We start from the raw sequence: 19,649 nt of genomic DNA on the forward strand, positions 1-19,649 counted from the left end.
CAGTACTCAAAACACATGAATCACAAAATGTGCCTAACAACACCACCAGTAAAGAATAACTGAAGGAAGTTAACATTACTCTCTAACTGGAAATGCAAACATGCCATGAATAGAATATAGCTGCAGTGTTTTAACACGTAGCGTGTCCATAGACCACAATGCTCATCTAGACTAGAGCAGCGTTTGCTGCTGTTATGACATGTAGTGATGCAATAGTTAAAATGAGAGAAAACATTGCAGCAGACCGAAGCACTTCTCAAATGTGTGTAGCTAATGTGGTCTATGTATGTGTGTCAGTGTGTCTCCTATGTCATTACCATGTACAAATTAATCATCAAGATTCTGTCACCTTGTGCTACTAAGCTCCTGACTGGATGACTGACTGAGTGACTGACTGACAGACAGACAGACAGATATTTTATTAATCCCAAGGGGAAATTCACAACAGCAGAAGTTTCATTGTTTAATTTCCTTTCAGCATAAGTCTTTAATTCAGTTTCTATTGCTCTCTCCCACACATGAATGATACAATCAGCTCTGGCCTTGTGCAGTAAGAATCTCATTGTACCTTGAACTCATGGCAATCGCCCTGAACTAATTTCACGATTAATGTAATTGCAATTGCACCTCTCGTTTCTTGTCCTGCAGTAATTATTGTTGTTCTTCTCAAAAGGTGACTTTGGATAGACATTTGCCCTTTTTGTCAGGGACCAATTTCAGCATATTGGTGAAAACACAGACAAATGCATTCCCACTCTGATGTTTATTCCCTAAGGCCAAATTGCTAAATGTCATCATAACAAAGCTACTGTGTCTCTCAAATGTTTCTCTCAAGGGTCGATTTTCAGGAAATGGCTGAGACTCAGTCCTCATTGGAAATCCGCCAGGAGGCAGAATACCAAAAGAATGTCTGGAAGGGCTTCCTTATCGCCATCCCGTATTCTGCTAGCATTGGGGGCACTGCTACCTTGACTGGGACATCACCCAACCTCATCCTGGTGGGACAGCTCAGTAGGTATGTGTTTGGCTTGTTCTCCTTCTACGTTACTGTGTTATCACTGAGTTGTCTCCTAAAATGTAAATGACCACTGGTTAAAACAGAATTTCTAAAGATTTTTGCTACTGATTTTGCATGATAGCTCTCATTATCTGAGTCTATGCTAGCGATGTGTCAGATAATTTTGCATTTTTTTCTCTTTTTGTTTTTATTAGAAAACAAATAAAAAAGCTGCACTATTAATATATCATCTCTATGTGGATGCAAATTTTAAACTGATGATTATACATAGCCTAAATCAATCAGGGAGAGAGGAGTATAAAAGTTCAGCTGCTGAATGGCATCTATGATTAAAGCTAATGATGGTCTTCCTTAGCCCAGGGGTTCTTGGCTGTGCCTGCCATTGTCGATTTCCACTATGGTACCATTGAGACTCATGGGGTCCAGATAGCTCTTCACTAGTTTGCTTTTCTACTTTCAAGATAGCAATAATTGACACCTTTCTTTACAAGTCCTGAGAGGGTGTGATTGGTATGCAGGTTACCTGCACTTCACCACCACAGAGCACTTATTCAGCTAGAGAGCAGAATGGCTTGGGAGCTGGCAAGATGTAAGCTTTAGGTTTAGCACCTAATAGCCATTTCATGAAGTTACTTATTTTATTTAGATGCTTAGTTTCAATAGCAGTTTGGTAACTAAATTTAATATTTCCTTCTGGTTTCTTCTTATGTTAAAATTCACATTGCAAAGACAATGTGATATTACTGTCTTTAAACTGATGAAATAAGTAAGTAATAATCTAGGTGTAACTTTTTCAAATGATCTTTGGTTACATCCATACATCAGAAATTATTCATACATCTGGAATTAGCCAGCATGCCTTGTTATTTTTTCCTTCTTTATGATTTTGAAGCTTTCTTCACAAAACTGATTTTGATTTTCAGCTTCTTCCCAAAATGTGACGTGATTAACTTTGGATCCTGGTTTATCTTTGCCTTTCCCCTGATGGTTATCTTTCTGTTCCTGGGATGGATCTGGATTTCTTTCCTGTACGGGGGCCTCAGTCCAAGGTACAGAAATTTAAATTGCATTCACGTTATTGAGTGTTGAAACCATGTGATGGCACATTAGACATTCTTTGCTTGTAACGATGTTTAATTCAAGACACATTTGATATATGACTTTAGTCCTGTTGAAAAATTTGTAAGGTGCAGAAGACACATTTAAACATTCCATAGGTAAGCCTGTAAATAGGCTGGAAATATGAGTCTTGAACAAACAATCCATTAACTTCACTTTTTGTAAACAGCATGCATGAGGCTTTTATATGGCACTTATCTGTAGTGAAGCCCCCATCTCCAGATGAGTTACATTTACAGAGCTTTGGTGCAGTGTTTACATGTATTGTTATTCCAATCGAGTAATGCATTTAAACATAGAGGAGAAGGCAGCTGGATGTGACATTCAACTTCTAGCTTTTAATGTAAAATATTTTCAGGTGAACTGCCCAGCATGGCCTATTATGAATTTTTTCTTCAGTCAATCAAGGTTTGATTGATTTTTTTTTCATAAGCAAAACTATAACAATGTGCATTGCAAATAAATTAAGGAAATTATTAAAAAAGAGTTGAAGCTTGCTAGATGAATGTAATCTACACAGCACAGTAAAGAAACAGCCAAACACAAATGTGGCAGAAGAATCCAAATTTTTTAGCATCTAAAGTCAAAGATGGAAATGGTGATTTGTTAACAGGGTTGTCCATAGAAGCTTCACAGGAAGACATGTTTGAAGAATGGTGATTGGAGAGACAGTATTAGTTATATATACTCCTGTTGATGAATATTATCTGATTCTCAAAAATTTAAACAAGTTAAACAGATAAACATATGCCCAGTTTAACAGTTTATGGCAAAGTTGATGGTTGCCTACCCTGGAGCCCTGTGAAGAAAGAGTACATTGAAGCTAGTACTATCACAAGTACTGATAACTGAATCTAAAATGGAAACTACACCATGAGAGGTTTAAGATATTGAAGTGAATGATAAAATGTCCAGTTGCTGAGACAGCCATGGTGAATCCTCTCAGGTGTGATTATTTTAAAGAAAGAAGACATTGTGAAAGATCAGCCTCGACACAGACAGACATGGACTCCAAATGTTCAAAACACACTCCGTTTTATCCTCTTTTGAGCACACAGCACAAACACAGTGCACAAATCACCACGCTAAACTCAGTCCTTCTTTAACTTCCTTAATTCGCCTCCACTCCTCTCTTGCAAGCTCCGTCTACTGCCACCTGACCCCGGCTCCCCACATGGAGTGAGGAGGCCCCTTTAATCCCTCCCAGGTGCTTTGTGATGGTCTCCCTAGTGTGGCGCAAGTGCTGCCCTTGCACCCGGAAGCACTCCAGACGTACATTGTTCCTATTCCGGCAGCACTTCCTGGTGTGGCGGAAGTGCTGTTGTCTTTGGCACAGGCACCATCCAAGTGCCCCTTGGTGGTGACCTTGGACCCCCACAGGGCTAAGCTTCCCAGCTCTGTATCCGTGGTCTTGATGGAATCCAGGGGGCTGCCCTCTTGCATCCAGGGGAATATATTGCCCCTCTCTCGGTCCTTCCCTGTTCCAGGTGTCCCAGTAGGGCAAGGTCCCTGGTCGTCTGCCACAACATGTAGATGTTAAACCAAATATAATCCTGTGTGGTGGACTTGGACAGAATGTGTACTTTGCCACCAGCAGTATACTTCCTTAGTGCACTCTTAGAGGTGGCTAGGATGTGCTCCACAGAGCAGCCAGATAGTAAGCTTTTCATGTTAACTGTGCTAAAGAATGATGGACAATTCAGACTTTTGAATGAGAGATGTCTCATATGTTAGTACAGTAATCCCTCCTCCATCGCGGGGGTTGCGTTCCAGAGCCACCCGCGAAATAAGAAAATCCGTGAAGTAGAAACCATATGTTTATATGGTTATTTTTATATATTTTAAGTCCTTATAAACTCTCCCACATGGTTTTTAAATATTCCCCATACAGTTATACAGCATAAACCCTTTATATTCTCTTAGTTATTAGGTAAGATTCGTTGAAATTATGTATGTAAACACAGTTTATATACTACTCACAAACATACATATCGTATATCATTGAGGAGTTTTATTTAATACGTAATACAGTTTTAAACATATTGTAATTGAGTAGGTAATATAAAAATATGTGAAAAATCTATAACATGTAAATGCTGTACATAAAACCAAAATGTTATTTTAAAGATACTGTAGAGCGTCTCCGATATCACATTTGTTACAGCCATTACGATAGACAGGCCACCGGCAATAAATACCAACAATGCAAGGAAAAAATTGTATAAAATGTGTGCACAGTTACAATAAACGTACATACATGTACTAAGTACGTAGAAAAATAGTTTTGGGTACTCACCAACTTGTCAGATAACGATGACATTTACTGCACTGTCACAGCTGTTCTAAAGGAGCGTCTTCAGGCGACTGTGTAGCACCGCCGTCGTCTTCTTCCACTGAAGGCGTACTAGGCAGTGTTTTGCATGTAAGGAACATCGTGATGGGCAGTTGCTGGCGCTGCTTTTTCATTTGTGTAAAGAGGTTCCTTTACACTTCCGTGGCACCGTCAAGAGCATTTTTAAATTGCAAAGAATGAATCATTTGCAGGTCCCATTCTTCAACTGATGTCTGGAGATCTTTTGCCATTCGTAGAATGGTCGTGAAACGCTCGAGAGTTAGCTGAGCACCCAGGAGCTTAACCGCGTGCTCTGATTGGGTAGCTTCTCAGCCATCCGCCAATAGTGTCCCTTGTTTGAATTCAAATGCGTCCCTTGTTTGAATTCAAATGGGCAAATCAACTGAGGAAGCACTCGTACTGTAGACCGCAGACATCCGCGAAGCAGTGAAAAATCCGAGATATACAGTATATTCACATATGCTTACATTTAAAATCCGCGATGGAGTGAAGCCGCGAAAGACAAAGCGCGATATAGCGAGGGATCACTGTACGTTTGTTCGAACCCAGGCAGATTTGAATTACATGTACAACAGCATATGCCTGTCAAATGGACAGAATGACGTTGCCCAACTTTTATTGGATGTTAAACAGTAAACAACTCTTGAAGGCCTCAACTTAGAGAGAGGAATGAGGAAATACCCACTTTCAAAAAGAAACTTAGTTCATTAATGAATTGAATATAAATCAAGAGCAGTTATGCTCACATTATTAAATGCACTACTGAGACTACTTCTGGAGTATTGTGTGCAGTTCTGTTCACCATATTACAAAAATGACAGAGCAGCACTTGAAGCTGTGCAGAGGGGTGCAACCAGTGCACTCCATGATTTAAGGACATGACCTACTCTGTTTAGTTTCAAACAGAGTAGACTGTGTGGGGATTTAATCCAGGTCTTCAAAATCCTCAAAGGATTTGATCAAGTTGATCCAGCACAATTCCTTCAACTTAATAGTTAATCGCACACTCAGGAACAGCAGTGGAAATGCAGACATGGTGCACTCACTTGCATTCAAATATTCTGTATATATGTTGTTTATGAAACTCAAGAGAAGAGTATGTAGTAAAATATTTTTCTTTAATTTAAGTGTGTGCTTCAAGAAGAAAAATGTGAGAGTGCAGGCAGAAGAAAGAGCGAGAGCAGTTATTAAAGAGGACTATGAAAAGCTTGGACCTGTGAAGTAAGTATACAACAGGATGGCTGTGGCTTTTGACTGGCCCAAATCATTTCACAAAGAGGACCCTCATAAGTAGATTCTTGTTTTGATGCGTTTCCCTAGTATTCAAAGAATTTTAATCCTGTGCTTAAGGTCCTTTTATCATGGCGGATGTCAGACTTGCCCACTGTTTTGCTGATCTCATTGCAAGACTGTTAATTTATATGACTTGAAAATTTCTACCCTTGTCACTATTTCTGATCTTCTAGCAGAGTCGTGCTAGCATTTATTCTGACAGCCAATCGCGTGTTGCCTGGCAGAGGCGGTGCTGTAAGAAGGGTTAACAGGTATGGTGAGTTCAGATGCAGCCTCTGCCCTTTTTTCCATTCTGTCACGGTATGGAAGCAGCAAGACATCAAACAGACAAACTTCTCTTGGTGAGGTCCAAAGCCTCCACATTCCTTATACCTTGTCGTTGCATTATATCCATTATACTTCCAGTTGAGCATTCATTGGTCCTTAAGTTAAAGACAAAATCAAGTCCATTTGATTTTTGTTGGAGTGAGTCAGGCACTAGTTGGAGTGAGCCTGGCATGTCACATGACCGGTTTCTCGGGAGCCTTCTTTTGATGGCATCCTACTCGCTAAAATTATCTAAGTGAAGACTACAACTGAGAATCACTGGAAAAGTCAGATAATGTGACATAACCTTTAAAAGGTGTGTTGCATGGGGGTGATATTTATATGTGGCCAAAGATTACCTCTTGCATAGTAAAACATATGAATTACAAGGTCCTAGCATTTGACCATTATGGTGTATAGTTCTTATTTCCGAGCTAAGTCATCAAGGATGCCTAAAAGACAAAAATATCTTGTATCAACCTGATTGTGGTACACACTGACTAGGCAGAAATGAATCTTCAAAGGTGTGATACTTGATTATTCAGGTTTTCCAGCATCTACACATTGTACTGCTACTGTACAGTGTCGCCCCTAGCCAAACTGGGGAATCCCTGAATACGCTGTGTTAATATTTCTTATAACGGCTTTAATCTGAAAAATATATATATAATGTATACAAAAATAAATAAATGAAGATGCACACATCACAAACTTAACTATAACTTTTAACATCTAATACATATCCATCCATCCATCCATCCATTTTCCAACCCGCTGAATCCGAACACAGGGTCACGGGGGTCTGCTGGAGCCAATCCCAGCCAACACAGGGCACAAGGCAGGGAACCAATCCCGGGCAGGGTGCCAACCCACCGCAGGACACACACAAACACACCCACACACCAAGCACACACTAGGGCCAATTTAGAATCGCCAATCCACCTAACCTGCATGTCTTTGGACTGTGGGAGGAAACCGGAGCGCCCGGAGGAAACCCACGCAGACACGGGGAGAACATGCAAACTCCACGCAGGGTGGACCCGGGAAGCGAACCCGGGTCTCCTAACTGCGAGGCTGCAGCGCTACCACTGCGCCACCGTGCCGCCCATCTAATACATATGCCTTATTAAAATAATCACAACTAGAAAGTGAATGTTTAGGGATTTCTTCACTCTCTTTGCTGCATATCACAACAGTACATGCTCACATTTTCTGAAGACAAAGTCATCTATGAGGACATCTCACGACAGTTTCTGTGTAATGCTGGAATTAATGCTAATGTCAGTCTGTTGAGCCATAGATGACCTCCAGCTTGTCATGATGAGCTTAAGTTTACAAAAACTTCCATCTACAATTGACAGCTGTAAACATGAGAGTTGCTGCAATCAGAGAACAATTCATAGATTCGGACTTCGATGGAATTTAAGGGCAAATATATACCAATTGATTTGTTCCCTTTATAAATGAAGGTCTAACTACTGTAATGATAATCTTATATATAAACGTCTAAGCGTGGAATTGTGTGTGTCTGTCTGTCCAGCTCGGAAGCGCAAGGGTACAGCATGAAGCTCAAAGAAATCGACTCTGTCGCCAAACTGAAACTGCCAACAAAAGAGAAACTCACTTAGGCGCTAATACACAAGCGAGACAAGCACATTGGCAAAACTAAAAGCTCTGAGGAGAGAGAAACTCACTTAGCCACTGATAGACAAGGGGGTCCAGCACATTGACAAAACAAAACCACAGAGGAAAGAGAACCTCGCTTAATGCACATCGATTGACTGAAGTGCCAGAATCCATGGTTTCTAGGAGCCCGGGCTTTTTACAGCGCGGGCTTACACAGCTAGTAATAATAATCATAGTCCAGAGTGTCAGCGTGCTGCTAATCTTTGTTACTTGATATAGCCAACAGTATCACTTGTGATATGTGATAGAATGACAACAAAACAATTTTAATACTAGTACTACTACTACTAGTACTGTTACTGCTACTAATTATATTATTATTATTATTATGATCATTATATAATACAAGGACAACTACTAATATTAGTACTAAACTTGCTCAATACATTTAATGCAGTAAATACAGGGTTAAAATGAATTTGCATATTTAGAGAATTAAAAAAAATGAACATGTAAATGCATCCCCTACACTTATGAATTTATCAAACCTTCATATTGTTCTTCAATGACAGTATATAGCAATAAGACATTAACTAAATCAGTGATGTTAACTAAAAATAAAATTAACCAACAGTTGAAGTTCATCTGAGCTCTTTTCGTATGTCCGTGTTACTTGCCTGGGGCTTTTCCACAATTCACATAATAACTAACTAGTAGGTAAGAAAGCCACCTATGTATTTGGTGACTTTTACAAATGTGTCCTCACTGCAGCAACTCTCAGAGCTCCTTACATGTCGACTAATGTTGGCAGCCTTTAACAACGTGAAGAAATCCTGAGGTCTGTAAGGTGGTAATGAATAGTCCTCAACCATGTGTCAGTTAGGAAATGTAACATCAGATAATGTCTGTTAAACACTCAATATCAACATAATGCTACTCCATTGTTACTCCAGCAAAACACTAGCTTTAATGTAGTCGCAATTAATGTAACATTAGCTAGCTTACTAGAAGGTAGACATATTTATATTTGTAAACACACCTGCAACTAGTGCAGCACAATATGTATCTTTCCTGTGCTCCTGACTGGTGTTGACTCGCTGCTCACTAATGGAACATTACCACAAAAAAGTGACTGTTAATGGCATTAATGTGACAATTCATGAAACAGCAATAACAGCAATAGAGTCAAGCTGCAGATCTCCAGAACTCTGCTCCGTTGTGAAGGTGGTCACTTAACATTATACTTCAGTGATATTATGTGATATGCCCAGTTACTCTATGGTTAAGATTAGGGTGGGAGGAGTCATCTGACTCAAGTCAAGTAAACCAAGCAACAAAAACGGACAATGCAATAAGCTCAACAGCCCTCCACCCCACCACATCAGTCCTCTGATCATGGGCCCCACGTGCACAACGTGATCAGTGTATGGAGAAGGGCAGCTCTACTTCTGAAACACGATACTTACACGATAAGACACAACATACAAACTCAACCCCATAGAATATCCCTTATGGGGTTGAGGCCAAATATGTTTTTGATTTCCATTTATACTAACTGAAGAAAGCAAAGGGCTGTATTTTTCTAAAGAATTCCCGATTTATTTGGGAATCCAGGCATCTTGTCTGGATGTGTTCTTTCTTTCTTTCTTTCTTTCTTTCTTTCTTTCTTTCTTTCTTTCTTTCTTTCTTTCTTTCTTTCTTTCTTTCTTTCTTTCTTTCTTTCTTTCTTTCTTTCTTTCTTTCTTTCTTTCTTTCGCTGCTCTCCTCTGCTCTCCCTTCTATGTGCAGTATGCATCCCAAATGCAAAGGCCTCACTTCATGCAGAATTAAAAAGGTTTACATGAATAATCGATAAGTGTTGGTCTTTCTCAGGTTGATTGTTAAATGGGGCAAATAATAAAGCTAGTTTTGCTCATTCCAAAGAAATTAAGCAAAAGGTAAAGATTCAAGTCAATAAAGGATTCAACATTAGGGTCAATACATAGCAGTGTACACTAATATTGATTTAAAGATACAAGACATCAAATAACGATTTCAACAGGTAAAATTATGGCTTGTTTAAGCATTTAGGTATGTTTTTAGAACATTAGAACAATTGAGATAAAAACAGGCCATTCAGCTCAACAAAGCTTGCCAGTCCTATCCGCTTATTTCTTTCAAAAAACATCAAGTCAAGTTCTGAAAGTCCCCAAAGTCTTACTGTCTACCACACTACTTGGTAGCTTATTCCAAGTGTCTATCGTTCTTTGTGTAAAGAAACACTTCTAATGTTTGTGTGAAATTTACCCTTAACAAATTTCCAACTGTGTCCCTATGTTCTTGATGAACTGATCTTAAAGTCACAGTCTCGATCAACTGTACTAATTCCCTTCATAATTTTAAGTACTTCAATCATGTCACCTCTTAATCTTCTTTTGCTTAAACTGTAAAGGCTCAGCTCTTGTAGTCTTTCTTTATAACTCATCCCCTGTAGCCCTGGAATGAGCCTAGTTGCTCTTCACTGGACCTTTTTGAGGTTTAGAAGTTTAAATAAATGTCTTGATTTTTATGATTTCTGAAGGTTATAGAACTAAAATGTTAAAGTTCAGGTGGCCCTGTGCACTAGCTTGTTTAATCGGTATTAGCTCACACAGTTTCCATTTTGACTTGCTTGTCCAAGTTCCTATTTTATATATTGTTTAATTCATAGTTCAGTATTGTGAGTTTGAATACTTTATTCTTCAGATGGTATATTTCTATCAAGCTTGTTAGGATGCTGAAGTCTGCATAATGACCAGTAGTAACCCTTATTACTCCAAACATGCAGGCTGCTGTTCCTTCACCTCTACATTCTACTACACCACAACTATTTGTGTTATTGTTAGTGTTATGCATTATATAGTGTATGGATTGTCAGTAAGTCTAAGTTGTCTACTTATGTGTTTTTATTTTACGCACTGTGTGATTGGTGAATTGATATTTAAAAGTGTTTTTTAATTACAACTTCTATTGTTGTTTGTAACCTTGCACACAAAGTTTTTTCAATTACCTATTCATTTGTGTTGAGTGTTTTAATGTCCTGGAATGGCTGATTCAAAGTCCAGGTCACAATCCAATTAAGAATTTGTGGCTGGACTTGGGATAGACTGTTCACACATGATGTCTGTGCAACCTGTCAGAGCTTGAGCAGCTTTGCAAAGAAGAATGGTGGCAAAATGACAGTCTCAAGATGTGCAAGGCTGATTGAGACCTGTGCACACTGACTTAAACTTGTCATGACTGCCAAAGGTTCTTCTTCTAAAAACTGACTTGAATAGTTATGCAATCAGCTATTTTGCATTAAAGTACTCTATATATTTAAGTTTCAAGCCAGCCGTTTCCAACACCTCATACAATCCTCCATTTTGTATTTTTTTCAAAGAGGATGGTATTATTCACCAGGGAAAAGCTTTGCTGTGTCCCTTTTTATACAATAAGCATCCAAGACTAGGGCCATAAAATGCAAGGTGAGAGGTGACTTTTGCATAAACTGTATGATTCTTTTATAATAGACTCTGATAAATTTAACAATGAAACTGAATCACATTAAAAGCAGAGTGGCATTCTGATGACCTTCTCTTTGCAAAATACATACAGTATTTGTAGTTCTCTACGAAAGATTCATTCTGTATTTGTTTAGACTTTGAATAGCCTTCTGAGAGTTCAATGGGTGGTGTTTAACAACCCCACTGGTGGGCCAGTTGTGTACAGGCTGTTTGCCATTGGGAATGTCTGTGTGCCTGGCTATGGTCTGCTGCATCAATAGAGTTTGCTCTACAAACACATTATTATCTGTGCTAAATGTCATATCCTTTGCTAAGTAAATAACTCCTTCAGCTACTTCTTTCTATTTTTTAGCTGGTCAATTTATAGTTGTAAAATCTGTATTTATTTGAATATATATTGCTTTTATTAAGGAGATAAAATTATTATTGCCCAAAATTTCTTACAGTGAAGGAATACTTTATAACAGAAGGGTCGCATCCTGCTGCAAACCCTTTGGTTGTGTCTTTCTTTGATCTCCAAGTGAACCTTGGCATGGCAAACAATTGTTTGCAGACAGGATCCCTAATACCTGACCTTATAAAGCAGAATGTAGAAAGACCAAAACTGGTTTGATTGGTTTCACACCAGTGAATGTGCAGGTATCTTACTGGGTACAAGTAGAATCCTATGCTGCTAATGTCTTTATGAGGGATGGGTTTCAGTTTGGCTTTTCACAATTTTTGACTTTCTTTCTCTATCAGCCCATTAGAGTAAAAGAAATGTTTGAATTTTATACCATTTAGCAGTCATTAATTATAAATAATTAACTGCTGGCGGCACAGTGGCGCAGTGGGTAGCGCTGCTGCCTCGCAGTTGGGAGATCTGGGGACCTGGGTTCGCTTCCCGGGTCCGCCCTGCGTGGAGTTTGCATGTTCTCCCCGTGTCTGCGTGGGTTTCCTCCGGGCGCTCCAGTTTCCTCCCACAGTCCAAAGACATGCAGGTTAGGTGGATTGGCGATTCTAAATTGGCCCTAGTGTATGCATGGTGTGTGGGTGTGTTTGTGTGTGTCCTGTGGTGGGTTGGCACCCTGCCCAGGATTGGTTTCCTGCCTTGTGCCCTGTGTTGGCTGGGATTGGCTCCAGCAGACCCCCGTGACCCTGTGTTCGGATTCTGCGGGTTGGAAAATGGATGGATGGATGGATGGATAATTAACTGCTAAATAATTAATTAATTATACTGAGTATAATTAATTGTTAAAGACTTAAGTGAAATTAATTATTTCCTAATTTTAAATTGGAGATAAAGGAGACAGAGTATATCCTGGATGGGTAAATATGTACAGATCTATACCAGAAGAAGTGCAAAAAAAAAATGAAACTAAAACAAACAAAATTAAGCCTATCTACCAGTTCCTCACAAGAGACACAAATTGAAGTTGAAAAAACAGGCAAGTCAAACCAAACAAAACTCGTGAGAAGCGCAAAAGATTTCTTTTAAGAATTATTTTAGGATGTTTGTGTCCACTCATCAGCTAACGAAAGGAAGCCCCCGCAAATATTTTATCCAGTCACACTGATCACCTGTGGGTCACGACCCTAGAAGCCACACCCCCAGCAATGTGAGAACTGGCATCAATGATGGTTCTGAAAAAGGCGGCAATAGAAAGACCTAAAAAAGAGCGTTGAAGATGTTCACACGCGTCCTAATCATGACAGTGGTGTTGATAAAAGTTCAAAATATGCCTGATTATTATTATTATTAGTAATTAATATATATTAATAGTAATTAAAAACAGTAGTAGTAGTTTTAATAATAATTAATATTAATAATTAGTCATAATTATTATTAGTAGTATTGTAGTATATGTTATAATAATCCATCCATCCTCTTCCGCTTATCCGAGGTCAGGTCGCGGGTCAGCAGATTGAGCAGAGATGCCCAAACTTCCCTCTCCCTGGCTACTTCTTCTAGCTCTTCCGGGAGAATCCCGAGGCGTTCCCAGGCCAGCCGGGAGACATAGTCCCTCCAGCGTGTCCTGGGTCTTCCCTGGGGCCTCCTCCCAGTTGGACATACCGGAACACCTCACCAGGGAGGCGTCCAGGAAGCATCCTGATCAGATGCCTGAGCCACCTCATCTGACTCCTCTCGATACGGAGGAGCAGCGGCTCTCCTCTGAGCCTCTCCCAAACACTATCTTAAAGGGAGAGCCCAGACACCCTGCGGAGGAAACTCATTTCAGCCGCTTGTGTTTGCGATCTCGTTCTTTCAGTCACTACCCATAGCTCATGACCATAGGTGAGGGTAGGAACGTAGATCAACTGGTAAATTGAGAGCTTTGCCTTACGGCTCAGCTCCTTTTTCACCACGACAGACCGATGCAGAACCCGCATCACTGCGGACGCCGCACCGATCCGCCTGTCGATCTCACGCTGCATTCTTCCCTCACTCGTCAAAAAGACCTAAAGATACTTGAACTCCTCCACTTGAGGCAGGATCTCGCTCCCAACCATGAGAGGGCACTCCACCCTTTTCCGGCTGAGGACTATGGTCTCCGGTTTGGAGGTGCTGATTCCCATCCCAGCCGCTTCACACTCCGCTGCAAACTGATCCAGAGAGAGCTGAAGATCACGGCCTGATGAAGCAAACAGGACAACATCATCTGCAAAAAGCAGTGACCCAATCCTGCGTCCACCAAACCGGACCCCCTCAACGTCCTGGCTGCGTCTAGAAATTCTGCCCATAAAAGTTATGAACAGAATCGGTGACAAAAGGCAGCCCTGGCGGAGTCCAACTCTCACTGGAAACGGGTTCGACTTACTGCCGGCAATGCGGACCAAGCTCTGACACCGGTTGTACAGGGACCGAACAGCCCTTATCAGGGGGTCCGGTACCTCATACTCCCAGAACACCCCCCACAGGATTCCCCGAGGGACACGGTCGAACGCCTTTTCCAATTCCACAAAACACATGTAGACTGGTTGGGTGAACTCCCATGCACCCTCCAGGACTCTGCTAAGGGTGTAAAGCTGGTCCACTGTTCCGCGACCAAGACGAAAACCACACTGTTCCTCCTGAATCCGAGGTTCGACTATCCGATGGACCCTCCTCTCCAGAACTCCCGAATAGACTTTTTCAGGGAGGCTGAGGAGTGTGATCCCTCTGTAGTTGGAACATACCCTCCGGTCCCCCTTCTTAAAGAGGGGGACCACCACCCCGGTCGGCCAATCTAGAGGCTCTATCCTTGATGTCCATGCAATGTTGCAGAGACGTGTCAACCAAGACAGCCCTACAACATCCAGAGCCTTGAGGAACTCCAGGCGTATCTCATCCACCCCCGGGGCCCTGCCACCAAGGAGTTTTTTGACCACCTCGGTGACCTCAGTCCCAGAGATGGAGGAGCCCACCTCCGAGTCCCCAGGCTCTGCTTCCTCATTGGAAGGTATGTTAGTGGGATTGAGGAGGTCTTTGAAGTACTCCCCCACCGACCCACAACGTCCCGAGTCGAGGTCAGCAGCGCACCAGAGTCACCGGGGGCAACTCCAGAGTGGTACAGAGTCCAGCCCCTCTCAAGGAGATTGGTTCCAGAGTCCAAGCTGTGCGTCGAGGTGAGCCCGACTATATCTAGCCGGAACCTCTCAACCTTGCGCACAAGCTCAGGTCCTTCCTCTTCAGAGAGGTGACATTCCACATCCCAAGAGCCAGCTTCTGTAGTCGAGGATCGGACCGCCAAGGTCCCCGCCTTCGGCCACCACCCAACTCACACTGCACCTGACCTCCTTGGCCCCTCCCATAGGTGGTGAGCCCATGGGAAGGGGGACCCACGTTGCCTCTTCGGGCTGTGCCCGGCCGAGTCCCATGGGTGCCAGCCTGGCCACCAGGCGCTTGCCAAGGAGCCTCATCTTCAGGCTTGGCTCCAGAGGGGGACCCCGGTGACCTGCGTCCGGGCAAGGGAAAACGCTGTCCAAATTTTTTATTCATCATAGGAGGTTATGTTGTTATAATAATTATATATATTATTGTTATTATTAGATTATGAATGATTATAAAATGGCTGGCTTAGTGTGAGTTTAGTGTATTTACCTTCCTACTTAAAAATTCACTCTTTTGGAAGTTGTCATAGCAATAAGAATTACATTTATTGCCATCTGGTTGGCTAGACACAAAACAGACTTGTGGCCCTGTAAAGGTCAAAGATAATAGAAGAGCATGTTTTAATTATCTAGTACATTTTTCCCGAATGTGCTACATATTCCTGGTGTTATGTTTGTTATGTTCTGGGTCAAACCCTGCAGTGTGTGGTTTTTCATTTTGCAGACAGTTATTTGTTTCAGTTTTAATTTTTATTCATTGGTATGTTACTATTATTCATTTTCTTCAGTTAGTTTTCGAGGTAAATTTTAGTAGGTCCTCTTTGTCTTCAGTAAATTTTAGTAGGTCCTCTTTGTCTTCAGTTAGTTATGTCCATTATTTTATTGTTTTTGATGCTAGTGGGGTAAGATCACAAAAACAAGAATTCAAGCCCCTGGAGCCTTAAAGTGTCTTTGTTTAAGCACCTTGGGACAAATTAAAAAACTTTCAGTCTGCCGGTCCCCTTTACACCAGCTCTGTAAACCCATAGGAGGCTTTGATTCCAGGACATCCCATACAAAAATATAGACTGCAGCCTAGCCTAGCTGCATTGAGCACAAGGTAAAAACAAGATTTGGCTGGGGTGCCAGCCTCTCTCAGGGTTCATTCTCACCTTCACTAAATCATACAGGACAATTTTAGAGTCCACGATTAACCAAAAAAGTTATTCTTTGGGATGTGTGGAAGAAAATAAGCCACAATATTTTAATTTAACAAAAGGAGGTCTTTAATAACCTTAATGCTAATCCAGAACTTTACGTTAACAATCTGAATACCAGATAAAGCAGTCTGCTGTTTTTATAACTTGGAAATCTTCACCCCACTGTTCCCATAAATCTTACTTAATACCAGCAAGAGTTAGGTCATGTCTGGTGACCCTTGGTTAGCAAACATTTATTAGTTTTATTGCTTACAGAGATCATGAATTGTCTTATCAGTAACTGCATGTCCTTGAAATACCAAAATACTCCGTACCTATAAAGGTACAGATTTGGTTATAACTTAAAGAAAACAACTAGTGTGAAACCATTTAATAGACATGAAATCCAGTTCATTACTCATTGTTAAACAACAGCCTATATTTTCCTAGTGATAGGATTTAAAATTAACAGAGCAGAATGCAAACCCTGATTAGACACATATATCCACAAAAACATAATGCAAATTGAGCCCATATTCTTACAGAGATGTTTGAGGAACACCACTTGCTCTCACTATGTATGCATGTGTTTTTGTTCAAATAGTTCAAACTGCACACTGTCTTAACCGGGTTATTCACATTGATCTGGTTATGTGTGTGCATGTGGATGCCCTTACCGTCACAGTTCTGAACAGACATCAAAGTAAGAATTGTGTTGTACTTTTTATGTTATGTCCACATAACGATAAGTTTGAAGTGATAATAGAAATCCACATACAGCACTATATTTTAGATTTTCTCCAGTATTCAGTGTGTACCTATTTTGATTTATTTTAATTTGAAGACTGTGAGAGAAGAATGATGAAACCATAAAAATTTACTAATAAAAATTCTACTCTGCATTTGTCAAAATCCATGCTTTTCCTAGTATGTTGACCAAAGTAAGTTGAGCCTTTAGGATCAAATGGGCACAAGGGCAAAAAAATATTAGGGCCATAGTGTTGACCAGTCTTTGTTACCACTTCTTTCATCTGAATGGCCTAGTCCCTCTCGCACATGAATGAGTATAAATCTGCTTTGAATCTTTTTTTGAGGGGCTGGAAGGAATGTGTGTGTGGTGGGGGGGGGAGGGGGGGGTGATGTTTTTCCTCTTTGAACATTACCACAGTGAAGAGATCAGAGATGTCAAATAAATACACATGTATAGTCATGGTTCACACCTAACATGTTTCTGTTTTTTCACAGGTTTGCTGAAGGAGCCATTGGTGTCTTTTTCATGTTGTTTGCACTCCTACTTTTTACCCGAGACCCTAAATTCTTTCCTGGCTGGGCCAAGCTTTTTAAATCTGGGTAAGAATGAGCATATCAAAATGTACATTGTATTGTAGAACAAAGGAAGGCATTTTCCTGCAGTCTTGTCACAACATATGTACACCCTGGGCAACAAATCTCTTGCCGGGGGGGGGGGGGGGGGGGGGGATGGGGGGCTGGCACTTGAAAGGTTAGGAATGTGGGAAGGGGGAAGTTAAGAAAACCCCCACAGCAACAGAACCTTAGCATATTATGAAAATTTACTCAGAGTACGTGAATAGGTGCAGAGAGATAGTCATAAATTCCTGTTTTCTATGACCCTGCAAAACCTGGTAAAAGTACACTTGAGTTTCAACGTGAAGTTACTGAGAAGCTCCAAATACATTTGGATAGCTGGAATTCCTCTGATGGCCATAAAGTGATCAACTCAGGTACTTGAAAGGCTAGGAATGTGGGAAGGCCCAGCCCTAGTTAAAAAAACCCCACATCAACGGAACCTTAGCATATTATGAAAATTGAAGCTTTGGTCAGGATGGCATTTTCATGCCATAACAGTTTTTTTAACATCTCTATTATTATAAAAAATATCCTGAAACAAGACAAGACAAGACTTTTTGGAAGATTTTTTTCAAGTCCCACAAGACGAGACTTTGGCCATGAGATTTTTTCAAGTCACATCCTCCTCTCAACCATTTTCCACCACACCCTCAGTAATCTCACCTCTCATTTGTGTGAATGCTTTTGACAGACAAAGTTCTTGCTCTCTCAGCTCTTATAAATTTTGTTTTCCTCACTTGAAGTTCCCAATTAAAGAAGACATATGTCCAAATCCTATTCAAGAATTTCATCACGAATGGAGAGAGAAAGAAACAAAATTCAATCACGGGCAGTTATACGTTGTGTTGTCACGATGAAAGTCCAAACAGTGGATCAAAATTCAATGCAATATTGACGAAAATTGAATTCAGTAAAAACAATTTTTTGAAGTTTTACAGTAAAAGTGTAAGTTTAAAAAGTTTTTGCGTGTTAATTTCAAAGCCAAACAGAATAAAATCATATTATGCAAAGAATAACTCAAACGCAACATGAAACATAATTTACTTTTAAATTATTACGTTTTAATATTTTTTAATGTGGTTTTTGCTAGCAAAGAGGTTAGTGCATAGCGCAGACACGTGTTTGGTGAGCGACACGAGCTGGGGGGCAAAGTCCACTAATTATGATTGCCACTGAAACACTCATTAAAAATGTGTCTTCAACTTAAACAAGCAACAAAGTATTTATACATCTACATCTTAATTGTTTTAATACCTATTTTCTGTGTTTTATTGAATTTAAACTTTTTTTTTAATTTCACATTTTTCCAAATATTTATTTATTTGTTTGTTTATTTATTATTTTTCTTATTGTTCCAACTATATCATTCGAGTGTTTTATTACAAATACACTTAATCCACATACAATACGTACCAACTCATGTCTAGTAAAATTTGGATGTGCGGCAGAGTAACATAAATATGCCTTGCATCAGGCTTCATTATTTCATGTGCCAAACCTGATGATAAGTTATGGTTATAAACTAAACATTTCCATCTTGATAAAATCAGCTGAGATTTTTAAAGTGTTTGTATTCAGTTAAAAAGCTTCCAGTATGAAGTATTCATTCATGTGTTTAACATTCTTGTATGCAGCTTTTTACACACGTTTTGTGTACACTGTGTATTGCCACATGTCCACAGGCAGGAATGTACTGCCCTACTGCAGTTAAATACTTCTGTGTATAATAAACAATATACAGACAAAATATGCAAGAGACACCTAAAATGAGAACTCCAGAACTTGATATAGTCAGTAAGTACCCACTAGAGGGAGCCTTCCTGAAGATATTTTACAATGTAATTAACTTCTCTGGGACTTGGCACTGAGTCAGCATTAATAGGTAAAGAACATTTTTTGTTATTGTTGGATATAATAGGTGCCCATCCATACAGAAAATAGGACAGAATAGATTGGCTATGGTTTTGAGCTTTAAATCACAATTTCTGTCTGTGACTCACTGTGTGTTTGTGTGAAAAATATCTATACACAAATAAAGGTGTATTTGTTCCAAGGGAGAAATGTAGCTTTTCACAGAAGCTCAAATATATTATAATAAACAGCAACATCAGTATAGTGTGTATATGCTGTTATTTAATTAAGATGATTTACCAGATATCAGCCATGTAGAAGTAGTAGTACTGCATGGACAACTAACATGCAACACATCACCACTCTCACCAAGATAAACAATAAAGCACCCTATAAAAATATCTATTTGGCCAATGTCTGAAAAGTAAATTTTTGGAAAACAA

At 40.1% G+C, this 19,649-nt stretch overlaps 1 protein-coding gene across 1 annotated transcript in view; it reads left to right on the forward strand.

The window, feature by feature from the left end:
• Positions 1 to 19,649, forward strand: part of slc13a3 (solute carrier family 13 member 3) — a 129,793-nt gene that overhangs the window by 64,082 nt on the left and 46,062 nt on the right. The window contains exons 5-8 of the mRNA XM_028811932.2: positions 836 to 1,015; positions 1,942 to 2,067; positions 5,619 to 5,711; positions 17,233 to 17,337. Of these exons, the coding sequence (XP_028667765.1) occupies positions 836 to 1,015; positions 1,942 to 2,067; positions 5,619 to 5,711; positions 17,233 to 17,337 (504 nt within the window). The remainder of the gene's footprint in view (positions 1 to 835; positions 1,016 to 1,941; positions 2,068 to 5,618; positions 5,712 to 17,232; positions 17,338 to 19,649) is intronic.

This window comes from Erpetoichthys calabaricus, chromosome 10 (assembly GCF_900747795.2).
Source record: "Erpetoichthys calabaricus chromosome 10, fErpCal1.3, whole genome shotgun sequence".
Taxonomy (NCBI): domain Eukaryota; kingdom Metazoa; phylum Chordata; class Cladistia; order Polypteriformes; family Polypteridae; genus Erpetoichthys; species Erpetoichthys calabaricus.